Source organism: Ornithorhynchus anatinus, chromosome X1 (assembly GCF_004115215.2).
Source record: "Ornithorhynchus anatinus isolate Pmale09 chromosome X1, mOrnAna1.pri.v4, whole genome shotgun sequence".
NCBI classification, from domain to species: domain Eukaryota; kingdom Metazoa; phylum Chordata; class Mammalia; order Monotremata; family Ornithorhynchidae; genus Ornithorhynchus; species Ornithorhynchus anatinus.
The window spans coordinates 108,836,189-108,849,581 of NC_041749.1; the positions used below are offsets into that span (position 1 = coordinate 108,836,189).

The 13,393-nt window shown below is 50.6% G+C and overlaps 1 protein-coding gene, 1 long non-coding RNA gene and 2 other non-coding genes across 4 annotated transcripts; all 4 read left to right on the plus strand.

The window, feature by feature from the left end:
* The first annotated feature begins 613 nt into the window (after positions 1-613).
* LOC120638063 lies at positions 614-2,463 on the plus strand. Its single transcript, XR_005659527.1, has 2 exons — positions 614-857; positions 2,318-2,463. It is a non-coding gene; the product is annotated as an uncharacterized LOC120638063 (long non-coding RNA).
* MIR181A-3 (microRNA mir-181a-3) lies at positions 2,462-2,524 on the plus strand. The gene has a single exon (NR_127401.1). It is a non-coding gene; the product is annotated as a microRNA mir-181a-3 (primary transcript).
* Positions 2,525-2,806: 282 nt separating this feature from the next.
* Positions 2,807-2,901, plus strand: MIR181C (microRNA mir-181c). The gene has a single exon (NR_034781.1). It is a non-coding gene; the product is annotated as a microRNA mir-181c (primary transcript).
* A 4,259-nt stretch (positions 2,902-7,160) lies between these two features.
* Positions 7,161-9,960, plus strand: NANOS3 (nanos C2HC-type zinc finger 3). The gene is made up of 2 exons (XM_029051761.2): positions 7,161-8,138; positions 9,236-9,960. The coding sequence occupies exons 1-2, from the start codon at positions 7,574-7,576 to the stop codon at positions 9,280-9,282; spliced, it is 612 nt and encodes a 203-aa protein (XP_028907594.1). The 5' UTR covers positions 7,161-7,573; the 3' UTR covers positions 9,283-9,960.
* Positions 9,961-13,393: the final 3,433 nt, after the last annotated feature.

Below are 13,393 nucleotides of genomic sequence, written 5' to 3' on the forward strand. Positions count from 1 at the left end.
ACCCACCGCGACATGAGTTCAGCTATTTCCTTCCGCCGAATCAGACCGAAAGGAGATCAAGTGACACTTCCAGCTGGGAATGATCAAGTCTTGCTCAGCCATGTGGAAAATCCCTCAAAACCCATGGGCTCCCTCTAGCCCCATTTTTAAGGTTGGCTGAGTTTCTCCCTTGGGAGGGATGAGGGAAGGAGGGTGAAGAGACACTGTGGTAGGCTAACATTTGCCAAATGGCGGTAAACAGATGGAATCCATTCCCACTAGAAGTTGTGCCGGCCAAAATATCAGTATATTCAAGAGGCATAAATCCATGGCCAACGGTCCCTTCTGGGTCACTAGAGAGAAGCTGACGCGTGTTGGCAGCAGTCACGTGGTTTGGTTTCTCCAAGCCGCCCAAGATCGATCGACCAGCCAATCAATCAGTGGTATTTATCAAGCTCTTACCGGGTGCAGAGCACTGTATTAAGCGCTTGGAGAGTACAGTACAACAGAGTTCCCTGCCCACGAGGAGCTTCCGGTCTAGAATCTTGGGCCGGAGGGACCGAGGGGCTGACCCCACTCACGGCATCGCTCGTGGTCTAATTTGTACTTCTCTCAACAGGGGATGGGAAGGGCCCGGTGCTTCCCCACCCATCTCGGGGGCCGTTCTGGGAATCCCCCTCTCAGACCCTCGCCAGAAAGCGAAGGAAGTCAAGGCGGAGAGAAGAACGCCGGGAATGAAGACCCTCGTCATTGACAGCGGGAACTGGACGCAGACCCAGAACTCCAGGAAACCGAAAGCCAGAAGGGCAGAGGAAGCGTTGTGAACACACAAGCCTGAGGCAGTCTCAGCTGCAAACTGCTGAGAACCGATCTGCAAGGTGCACTGCCGTGGGGGAAGGAATGGCTGTCTTCGAGCCACGGCTTTGTAAGGAACGGGAGGGAAGGAGGCAAAAGAGAAAACGGCAGCAGGCACTGAAGGCATTAAGCACTGCCACCCAACAGGAGGCAGGCTTTTTGTGTGCAAAATGTGGCCGGGCCCGTGAATCCCACATTGGCCTTTTGATTGATCGATTCAACCACGCATGCACAGCCATAGGTGAAATTCACCATCAGTGGCGTCTTCTCCCAGTATGGACAACTGTATGTGTAAGGGCCGGGTGGGGAAGACGGGGAGGAACTGGTATCCTCAGGTCAGCAGAATATGTAATAATGATAGCATGTAGCAAGCGCTCACTATGTGCCGCACACTGTGCTAAGTGCTGGGGTAGATGCAAAACGGTCAAATCAGTCCCTGTCCCACACGGGGCTCACCGTCTAAGAGGGAGAGCGAGCAGGTATCTTGTCCCCAGTTTACAGATGAAGAAATTGGGGCACAGAGAAGTTAAGGGATTTGCCTAAGCTCACATGGCGGACTGGGGGCAAAGCCAGGCTTAGATGACGGGACCCCTGACTCCCTAGGCCGTGGAAGTTGATTTTCAGGTGGGCTGAGCCATCGACACCCTCTCGCCCAGTCCCCTCACTCGTTTCTTAAGTCATGGCTGAGGGTGGCACTCAACTTGGCCCAACCAGGGTATAACAAACTCAACCAGTATTTTAACAGACTGAGTGAATATGACATGCCACAGAGACTGCTGTGTACTTTAGGTTTACCTGAACATTTTCCGGAGGGTTTGAAAAGTGGGAGTGAAAGAAGACTGGAGTCTGGGCTAGAACTGAGGTTTTCAGGAGCCCATTTTGGGTGTGGCTGCCTGCCGGTGATCCGGCCGAAAGCCAGACACGCAGGGCACTCTCCAGGAATGTAGACGGGGGTTAGCAAGCGGAAATTTTTTGAAAAGACGGGATGGGAGTCAAGACTCCAGGATCCTATTCCTGTTTGGTTCAATCCCTGGCTTGCAGTGTGCCTCGTGTGACTTGGGCAAGTCACTTAACCTCTGTGCCTCAGATTCCCCAGTAATAATAGTATTTTGGGGAAGCAGCATGGCATAGTGGATGGAGTATGGGCCTAGGAGTCAGAGAGTAATGGGTTCTAAACCCGGCTCTGCCACTTGTCTGCTGTGTGACCTTGGGCAAGTGACTAACTTCTCTGTGCCTCAGTTACCTCATCTGTAAAATGGGGATTAAGACTGTGAGCCCCATGCAGGACAAGGACTGTGTCCAACCCGATTTGCTTGCATTAGTACAGTGCCTGGCACATAGTAAATGCTTAGCAAATATCATAATTATTATTATTTTTATTATTTAAGCGCTTACTATGTGCCAGGCACTGTACTAAGTGCCGAGCCATGAAGTGGAAATGTTATTGTTATCTAGACTTCCAGCTTTGGCTATTGCTTTTCAGCCCAGAACCTCTTGGGAGCAAAGGAAAGCACAGAGGATTGGGGACCTGAGAGAACCTACAATCTGGTAATGAAGTTTCCCCCCATCCCCTCACTTCCACATCCTTGTGGGGCCGCCTGGTGCAGAGAACCTAAAGGTTTGGGGGAACATTCAACGCTGTCGGTGAGTTTGGGCAGTAGAGGTTAAACCACCGACCGTTGAGTGTACCCCTCAGCCTAGACCTGCCGCCTGCCGGGCCAGCCATGTCGTCCAGACGGAGTAGAAGCTGGGGAGCGGGGCGTTCCGTCGACAGCTTCCTTCTCATCCTCCCCTTTGTCGACGAAGCCGAGGTCAAAGCCCCAACTCTCGAGCTGCTCTGCAGTCCACCGTAAAGCTTACACCCTAACACGTTCTAACAAAATGAGCACAAAAATGCCTCAGCCTCCTCCCACCATAAATTCATTCGTGTTTGTGCTCGAAGGTATGTGAAATGTATGCAGTTGACATTCTTTGTTGAAAAGTCACAATCAACATTCATTACTGTCGGTGGGTTGTGATAAATGAAAAAAACTCACCGCCAGATGAATGCCACTGTGGCTAGGCATGCCGCCGACCTGAAGCATCGAAGTGGGAGAAGGACAAACGGGAGAAGGGCCGGCCAATTGGCTTGTGCCGGCCACAGACATTGGACGGAGCCTGGAGCAGCTGCCCCAACTCATCCCATCGTCCTGGTCAACCACAAGTCAAGTCACCTCGAGCGTGCGGACCCAGTCCCATCATCCCTTTCAGTCCACCAATCGATCAGTGGTATTTATTGAGCGCTTATTGTATGCAGAGCACTGTACTCGGTGCTTGGAAGAGTACAGTATAACAGTGTTGGTAGACACGTTTCCTGCCTTCTTGAACAGCAGGACAGATTGGCAGCTTCCCCCTAACTCTGCCCCACAACTCTGAAAAGTCCCTCTGGGTACTGGATGCTGCACAGAATACAGTAAACTCTGTATCATGCAGCTCAACCTCTGGCTCAGGAAAACCAGAATGCCTCCGTTGTTTGTCCGTTGTGTGACCTTGGGCAGTCACTTCACATCTCTGTGCCTCAGTAATCCCGTCAGTAAAATAGGGATTTAGACCATGAGCCCCATGTAGGACAGAGGCTCTCTCTTCAACCTGATTAGCTTGCATCTACCCCAGTGCTCAGAATAGTGCCTGGCACATGGTAAGCGCTTAACAAATGCCATTAAAAACAAACAAGAAACCCCCCAGAAAGTATGAATAATAAAAAATCCTCCTTAAGGGGAAACCTAGTGGTGTCCAGCTCAGGCACACCAACATGTCCATTGCACAGGTGGTTCAGTCTTCTGTGGCTGACAAGCAGTATGGCTTAGTGGATAGGGCACGGGCCTGGGAGTCAGAAGGACCTGGGTTCTAATCCCGGCTCCACCACGTCTCCTGTGTGACTATAGGCAAGTCATCTAACTTCTCTGGCCTCAGTTACCTCATCTGTAAAATGGGGACGAAGACTGTGAGCCCCCCGTGGGACAGGGACTGTGTCCAACCCAATTATTTTGTATCTACCCTGGCACCTAGTAAGCGCTTAGCAAGTGCCAAGAGCACGGGCTTGGGAGTCAGAGGTCGTGGATTCTAATCCCGGCTCCGCCATTTGTCAGCTGTGCGATTTTGGGCAAGTCGCTTCTCTCTGCCTCAGTTACCTCATCTGTAAAATGGGGATTAAGACTGTGAGCCCACCGTGGGACAACCAATTACCTTGTATCTACCCCAGTGCTTAGAACAATGCTTGGCACGCAGTAAGCACTTAACAAATACCATCATTATCATGATTACCATAATTATTAATTCCCATTGTTAACCTCGGTGGAGTGGCTCTAGGCAATTCTTCCTCTTCACTGGCTGGATTTGCATCACTCATGACTCACTGCACACTCACTGCACAGGGAGCAAACGTGGTAGACCCACAGCCCACTGAGAGGGGGCAATCCCACGCCGTTCCAGTTGTGAATGAGGGGTGGTGGCTAAATTTAAAACACAAACCCACAATCTCCATCAGGAGAATTGTGGCACTGTATTAGGATTGATCACTCAATCAGTGATATTTACTGAGCACTTTGCAGATGCAGAGCACGGTGCAAAGTGCTTGAGAGAGTTTAATTCAGTCGAGTGGCATTCACAATCCTCGCCCACCAGGAGTTTACAGTCTAACGGGAGAGACAGACCTTAAGATAAATTACAGGTACGGGGAGCAACCGAGTCTAAGGAGATGGACGTAAGTACTGTGGGGGTGAGGGTGGGGTAGTTAGGGTGCTCAGGGATGGGACAGAGTGCATCGATCCTATTTATAGAGCGCTTACTAATAATAATAATGTTGGTATTTGTTAAGCGCTTACTATGTGCTGAGCACTGTTCTAAGCACTGGGGTAGACATAGGGGAATCAGGTTGTCCCACGTGGGGCTTACTGTGTGCAGAGCAGTGTCCTAAGTGTCTCGGTGCATGGCTGAGGCAGCAAGCGGGAGGGAGGAGAAATGGGGAAGGGGAGATGCATGATTTGTCAGGGAAGGTTTCTTGGAGGAGTTGGGATTTCAGAAGGGCATTGAAAAGGGAGCCTGGTGGTTTGGCGAATGTGAAGAGGGAGGGAGTTCCTCGCTGGAGGGAGGGCCTGAGGAAGGGGTCGTCGCCGGGTAGGTGGGTTGTTAGAGGAGCCAAGTGTGCGGGCTGCGTTGGAATGAGAATAAGTGGGGGGGGGGGGGGGGAAGAATCCTTGAATCCGATGCCGTGGAGTTTCACTCCAAGCCTTTCTCGCTGCCACAGCTCTTGCAGGCAAAGCTGGAAACGACTCGGCTCAGCCTCTCTCTCTCTCTCCCTCCGCGCCCCCACGCACACACTCCGGGAAGCGGGAGGGCCGCCGATAAATTATAACCTGATAATCCAGAGTTCGTTGTAATCACGCCCCAGATCCTGCCCGCTAGAAGGGGTGTTGGGACTTGCGCAGCACATCCTGTCCAAGGATGACCGCCCCATTGCATTCGCGCGGCCAAAAGCAGGACACTTTGGCTTTTATATTCATGTTTCCTTTGGAGAGTGATGGGGTTTTGGTTTTTTTGCTGTTCTTTCTTTTCCTAACGTGTATTTATTGAGCGCTTACTATGTGCAGAGCACTGTACCAAGCGCTTGGGAGAGTACACTGCAACGCAGAGTTGGTAGACGCATTCCCTGCCCACAGTGAGTTTACAGTCAAGAGGTTCCCACTTTTCGAGTTTGGAAGGTGTAGAGAGAAAGACTCCTTATTAAGCCCGGAGAGGCTAGGATCCTGGTTTGGAAAAGTGGCAAACAGTCCCACCGTCGTCTGAGCATTCAGCGTCCCCGCATCCCACAAATCCTCCTGCGGGTGGAGAAATCAGGGTTCGGAAAAAAAAAGAGGTTTTCATTCGGGGACCTGAACAGGAAAACGGTAAGCCAAGCCCTCACCCAGCCCAAGATCAACTGGAACCAAGTCTGTCTGGAGGTCTTGGAGCGGAATCTATTGAAAAGCAGTAAAGCTGTTTGCATACCCCCTAGCCCTCCCTCCCCAAGACGCCAGCGCGTCTCCAAATCAGCTATAATGGAGTAAAAAAAGGATGTGGGCGGGTGTTTAACAGACTAAAAGGACAACGTGACCCCTGAAGTAGATTTTCTTTCCCAGCAAGCAGCCTTACCAGGTGGGGCTTGGATTTGGGTCCGAAGCGACTCAGGGTCCGAGTCAGAACAGAAACCAGGGGTTTGCGCCCCCCGCCCCCCACGCCACCCCCCACTAAGGCTCTTTGTGCCAGAAAGGTTCCCACTCTAAGCGACAGGTAGGATTCAGCAGCTCCAAGACAGCCGAGGAGGGGGAGGGGCAGGACAAAGGGCTCGAGGGCCGAAAACCAAACCTCAATTGGGCCCTTCAGAAAGACACCTCCCTCCCCCCATCCCGCGAAGGAGGTAGACGTCGGGGCTGAAAAATGCATCCTGCTGCTAGGCTCCCCTTCCAAAACGTTTTATAATCATGGCCGATTTCCTGCTTCCAGGTAGATTTGGAGGAGGCGAACGAACCGCCTCCTCCGGCTCTAAGCAACCGAACGGCGGGTATTCAACCGGCCGAGAGGTTCGCACCTCGGGCCAGTCGTGGGAGAAGGGGGCGAGCGGGGCCGGTTCAGGAATAATGCCAGTAATAATAACGATCGTGGGGTTTGTTGAGCGCTTACTATGCGTCCAGCACTACTCTAAGCGCTGGGGAAGATCGGAGATCAGCGGGTTGGTTCTATCCCTACTCCGAGAACACGCGGTGGAGTTGGGAGGGAGGGGAGGGGTAATTAGGCTTTTTGCGGCCCCCGCCGAGGTAGGGTGGGGGGCGAGTGGTTAGGATTAGCAGAGGTGTAAGGGATCCGAGCCGAAATTTCAGTCCAATGCTCAGGTGGGTGTGCAGACCTAGCTCTACTACTCCCCCCATCCCTCCTGCAGATTCTCTTTTTTGCTGTTAACATTTTGGCCCGCTCCCCTTCTGCCCCCCCTTTTAATCCGCCCCCCCAGTCACCGCAGGCACAATCCCAATTTTCTGCCCCACCCCTTCCACGGATGCAGCGGATTAGAGAAGCAGTGTGGTTTAGTGGAAAGGGCAGGGGCTTGGGAGCGTGACTTTGGGCAAATCACTTCACTTCTCTGTGCCTCAGTTACCTCATCTGGAAAATGGGGATTAAGACTGTGAGCCCCAGGTGGGGCAACCTGATTACCTCGTATCTACCCCGGCGCTTAGAACGGTGCTTGGCACACAGTAAGCGCTTAACAAATGCCATCATCATTATTATTATTAAAGATGAGGTGTCCGGTCCCGTGGCCGTGCGTGGGGAGAATATTCTGGAATCCCCATCTCCCTGCCACGCAGGGAGGTGGTATGCCCAGGCCTTTCCTCGAAAAAGGCTAGGGAAAGAGGGGAAGAAAGCAGATTCTCCTTTGAGTTCTCCTTTCTTAGCTGTTGAATCTTAACTATCCAGTGAGATCATCTTCGCTATAGAATTTATCTGGAGTGATTTCTCCCCCTCCCCCCCCCAGACCCTACTCCTAGAGGCAAAATGAAAGAAAAAAACAAAAAACCCAACCCAGACTCCAAGTCTCCAGGCTGAGGGGAGGAGCAGGGTGGTCAGCTAAGTTTGTTATATCCCTGATTGGCTGCTGAAGAGCAATGGGTTTTTGTTTTTTGTGTGTGTGTGTGTGCGTTCCCCCCCTCCCCCCCAGCTCTTGGGGGCACAGATGTCCCTGACGCCTCCCGGTAAACTCAGCTCGCAGCAGACCAAGATGCAGGCCTTTAACTTGTGGAAGGACTATTTGGGCCTGGCAAAAGTGGTGGGAGCCATCCGGGAGGAGCTGAGTTCCTGGAACAGCTGGGATAACATGGGCACCTCTGGGTCAAGGGAGACCCCGCAAGCCTCTCACCCAGAAGGCAGTCCCCTCCTGGGTGCCAAACCTAAGGCGAACTCCTCTTGTTCCTTCTGCAAACACAATGGGGAGTCGCGCCACATCTACCAGTCGCACGACCTGAAGGATTCGGCGGGGCGGGTGCTGTGTCCCGTCCTGAGGGATTACACCTGCCCTCAGTGTGGGGCCACCCAGGACAAGGCCCACACCAGGCGCTTCTGTCCCCTGACCAGGAATGACTACCGGTCCGTGTACAACTACCCATCGCGGAACTCAATTGGAAAGTGGCCTGGTCGGTCGGTCGATGCCCCTCGGTGGCGCAAGGTGCCTAGCCCATCTGAGACAAATGGGTCCCATGGGACACTGGCTGAGAAAGTATCGACTTCTGCTGGCTTCACAGGTGGCTTTTAATTTTATTTGGGACCGAGAGCGAGTAGGGGGTGAAGGGAAGCGAGGACCTTCGATTTTCCTATTTTCAAAATTGGGAGGATTCGGATTCAGAACGTCTTCCTGGGGAACTGTAGGCCAACTGGATCTACCCCTCATTCGGTGGTATTCATTAAAGACGAACTGTGTGCAGAGCACTGTACTGAGTGCTCAGGAGAGTACTAATAGTGTAAGTACAAAAGGTCCCTGCCCTCAAGGAGTTTACAACTAGCCGGGGAGATAGACGCTAAAATAAATTACAGGAAGGGGAAGCGAAGAGTGTAAATATGTACATTAGTGGGGGGGATGGGGGTAGATGAGGACCTGAGTGCCTGGAGGGGGATGTGTTTACAGTGCATGGGTGATACTGTAGGGAGAGAAAGTAAGGTGGGGAGAGGAGAGATTAGTCAGGGGAGGCTTCCTGGAGGAGTTGGGATTTTAGTAGCGTTTTGAAGAGGGAGAGGGAGTTCCCGGCAGGAGGGAGGCTCTGAGCAAGGGGGAGCCACAGTGGGCATATTTGTTCGGGTATTTAGACAAATCTCAGGTTGACTGTAAACAGGATACTGACCCTTGTAATTTTTGGAGAGCTGTAAACTCCTATTATCTTGTTTGCCATGACCTAAAAAAGTATATAAAACACTAAAAATCAAGACTCTCGCTGAAAGCTAGCAAATAGCCCTGAGGTGGAGAAAGCACTGGCTTATTTAACTTGAAGAACAGGCTCCACTTTCCTCGACTTTAAATGGGGAGAATGTGGGACTGAAATAATGGCACCTAACAAACAGAATTTCAGTGTGAGCTGCCCTGTGAATGCGAATGAAGAGACTGGCTTAGTAACCATTTCTCCTAGGAGGGAAACATTGTTTGGTCACTTTTGAAGTGTGACCCCAAGTAGCCGTTTGAGGGCAGCATAAGGACAGACAGAGAGGGCCTCTTCTAACAGCTATTCACAACCGCAGACCGACAAGCATTGAAATCTGAGTCCTGATGAAACGTTGCCAGACTATAACCTACAGGAGCCTATGAATTAAAGTGCTTTTTTTTTCATGTTTTGTCTCCTTTTAAATTCAGGTTCCCAGGTTCCCAGGACCTCTTTCTCTTCATCTTTCTCCTTATGAGCACTCTTCAACTTCTGCACTAGAGAGCCATGGCGCCTCAGAAGTTTGTATGGCCATCAGTGACGGAGGAGGGCTCGAATGGAAGATTCTGCCAGAGCTGGTGTGGGGCACAGGGAAGGATGAGTGAGAACTGAGTTTAGGAGCATCTTTGCCATTCCCACTACTCGCTTCCTCTGTAGGCCCTTGCTGGAACTTCTCTCAAGAACAGATCTCTGCCTTGGGATTCTCCGGTAAAGGGAGAGATACCTCCCTTAAGGTGAATCCTCTCAGGACCTTTGTGTTGTCTTCTTGAAAAGGCTGGACACAGCAGGGTGTGGCAACCAGGATTCATGCCTACCGTAGAAGGTGAGGCGCTAACCCAAATTGCCAGGCTTCTTTCTATATCTTTTTCAGTCAATTTCCATATGAAATCTCTGAACACTTTTCTCCAGAAAAAGCTGTCTCAATTGACCACCCCAGAAGAGTCTAAAGAGAACTGGTTACTTGGCCCAGCTTGACAGGCTGGTTGTTAAAAGGTCATGCTGGGCATACTTCAGGGGTGGTGGGAGAAGGCCCAGCAGAAGGGCTGGTTGCTCAAGACAAAATGTGCTTCTGTCAGAATGACTAAGTTTCCAAATTTTTTCCCAGAGTTTGTCGTGGTGTTTGACTCATTGTTCTTTTTCTAAGTAAAGCATTTTATTATCCTAAAATATATTTCTCCCAGGCTGTCTTTACAGTTCACTGGCATTTTGTATTCACCGACATTGGACCCGCAGTATTTTATTTTTCATTAAGACCATGCTGTGTTCTGCGCCGCAGAGCAAGGAAGTGAAAGTCCTTGGCCTACAAGCTTTTCTGGGGAATGATATCCTGGAAATGGCATAGCTGAGTTGCCTTCCTGGATTTACAGAGTGACTCTGAAGTCACTCCCTGGGTCTCAGTTTCTCCTCCTGCCAAAGGGGAAGAAGAATAATCCCGAACTCCTTTTTTACTGACAATGGCAGGAGGATGAGATAGATGGTGGTTGGTGACAAATCTGGATTGGGAGGCTGCTGACAGTAGCGACAGAAGCTGTGTGGCCTAATGGAAAGAGCCCAGGCCTGGGAGTTAGAGGACACGGGTTCGAATGCCGGTTCTGCCACTTGCGTATCATGTGACCTCGGGCATGTTGCTTAACTTCTCTGTGCCTTGGTGAACCTCATCTGCAGAATGGGGATTCAATACCTGTTCTCCCTCCTACTTAGACTATGAGCCGTAAGTGGGACCGGATGATCTTGTACCTACCCCACCACTAACTACAATGCTTGGCACATAGTAAGCACTTAAGAAATACCACAATTATTATTATTATTCTTAAGAACCTGAGACAATTCTCTGCCTTGTGCATATTCCCGCATGCCTCAGTCTCGTGACTGAATCCCATACCTCATTTACTACCCTATCAGTACAGCTCTGGTCAGTGAAATTAATTTATTGAGCACTTACTGTGTGCAGAGCACAGTACTAAGCCCTTGGGAGAGTACACTATAAGAAGCTTACAGTGTAGAGGGGGAAACAGATATTAAAATAAATTACAGATAGGAAAAATATAGTAGAGTTAAGTACTGTGATTTCAGCTGCTCAGCTAAAGGTGCTATATAATAATAAGAGCTAGCATTTCGCATCCCATTCTATAGATGAAGACAGTGATGTTCAGAGGGGTTAATTTATTCAGGGTTACACAGTGAATGGGGAGTGGAGCTACCTAAAAAAACCTGTTTTCCTTGCTCTCACCGCTAGACACATTCATTCATTCATTCAATAGTATTTACTGAGTGCTTACTATGTGCAGAGCACTGGACTAAGCGCTTGGAATGAACAAGTCGGCAACAGATAGAGACAGTCCCTGCCGTTTGACAGGCTTACGGTCTAATCGGGGGAAACGGACAGACGAGAACAATGGCAATAAATAGAGTCAAGGGGAAGAACATCTCGTAAAAACAATGGCAACTAAATAGAATCAAGGCGATGTACATTTCATTAACAAAATAAATAGGGTAATGAAAATATATACAGTTGAGCAGAGTGCTGAGGGGATGGGAAGGGAGAGGGGGAGGAGCAGAGGGAAATGGGGGGAAAAGAGGGTTAAGCTGCTGAGAGGTGAAGGGGGGGGTGGTAGAGGGAATAGAGAGAGAAGGGGAGCTCAGTCTGGGAAGGCCTCTTGGAGGAGGTGAGTTTTAAGTAGGGTTTTGAAGAGGGGAAGAGAATGAGTTTGGCAGAGGTGAGGAGGGAGGGCGTTCCAGGACCGCGGGAGGACGTGGCCCAGGGGTCGACAGCGGGATGGGCGAGACCGAGGGACGGTGAGGAGGTGGGCGGCAGAGGAGCGGAGCGTGCGGGGTGGGCGGTAGAAAGAGAGAAGGGAGGAGAGGTAGGAAGGGGCAAGGTGATGGAGAGCCTTGAAGCCTAGAGTGAGGAGTTTTTGTTCGGAGCAGAGGTTGATAGACAGCCACTGGAGGTGTTTAAGAAGGGGAGTGACATGCCCAGATCGTTTCTGTGGGAAGATGAGCCGGGCAGCGGAGTGAAGAATAGACCGGAGCGGGGCGAGAGAGGAGGAAGGGAGATCGGAGAGAAGGCTGACACAGTAGTCTAGCCGGGATATAACGAGAGCCCGTAGCGGTAAGGTAGCCGTTTGGGTGGAGAGGAAAGGGTGGATCTTGGCGATATTGTAAAGGTGAAACCGGCAGGTCTCGGTAACGGATAGGATGCGTGGGGTGAACGAGAGAGAGACGAGTCAAGGATGACACCGAGATTGTGGGCCCGAGAGATGGGAAAGATGGTCGTGCCATCCACGGTGATAGGGAAGTCTGGGAGAGGACCGGGTTCGGGAGGGAAGATGAGGAGCTCAGTCTCGCTCATGTTGAGTTTTAGGTGGCAGGCCAACATCCAGGTGGAGACATCCTGGAGACAGGAGGAGATGCGAGCCCGAAGGGAGGGGGAGAGGACAGGGGCGGAGATGTAGATCTGCGTGTCATCTGCGTAGAGATGGTAGTCAAAGCCGTGAGAGCGAATGAGTTCACCGAGAGAGTGAGTGTAAATGGAGAACAGAAGAGGTCCAAGAACTGACCCTTAAGGAACTCCAACAGTTAAAGGATGGGAGGGGGAGGAGGCTCCAGCGTAGGAGACCGAGAATGACCGGCCAAAGAGATAAGAGGAGAACCGGGAGAGAGAGGACGGAGTCCGGAGTCCGTGAAGCCAAGGTGAGATAAGGTGTGGAGGAGGAGGGGATGGTCGACAGTGTCAAAGGCAGCAGAGAGGTCAAGGAGGATTAGAATGGAGTAGGAGCCATTGGATTATAATCCACACTCTGGATTATAATCCTGGCACTGTTATGTGCTGTGCGACTTGGGGCAAGTCACTTAACTTCTCTGTGCCTCGGTTACCTCATCTGTAAAATGGGGATTAAAACTGTGAGCCCCATGTAGGACAACCTGATCACCTTGTATCCTTCAGCGCTTAGAACAGTGCTTTGCACATAGTAAGCATTTAACAAATACCACCTTTTTAAAAAATTTTTTATTATTATTACTACTATTGTCTTGAACTCTGGCCAAATCCCATCTGTAAAGAAGCTCAGGATATATATATATATATATGTATAGGACAGTTTCATCCCCTGTGGGCCACACAGCAGCTGAAGAATTGTGTCCAGCTGATGAGGAAGGAGTCTACTGATAGATATTTTCTGCCCCTCAGCATCAGGAATACTGACTTCTTAATTGAGGGGAAGAATGAGAGTGGGACCAAGTACTCTTTGAATGAGGCAACCACCCCCAGGGGGCTTCACCATGGGCTAGGTTCAAACCAAGTAATAGAGACTGAAAGTTTTCTGCAACCAGTTTCCTAGGCTAAGGACTACATTTTGTTGGCCTTGCCATTCAAAGATGATGGTACTGATTAATATTCTTTAAAACTGCAGCAAAACAGGAGTTCCTGGGGGAAACATGGAAGGATTCCTGATCCTGATAGTTTGCAATCTTCAGACATGTCCTTCCCCTCTGTGCCAGTTCCCCAAGTTAGAAAATAGGGTGAGCGGTCCCTGCTCCTTTTTCTCCTCCTCTGTCACTTCCCAGGCGTGTTATATGGAGACTACAGG

Coding starts and splice junctions, on each gene's coding strand:
- NANOS3 (XM_029051761.2), top strand. CDS start 7,574: ATGTCCCTGACGCCTCCCGGTAAACTCAGCTCGCAGCAGACCAAGATG. Junction 8,139..9,235: donor GACTTCTGCTGGCTTCACAG/GTGGCTTTTAAT, acceptor TTTTAAATTCAG/GTTCCCAGGTTCCCAGGACC.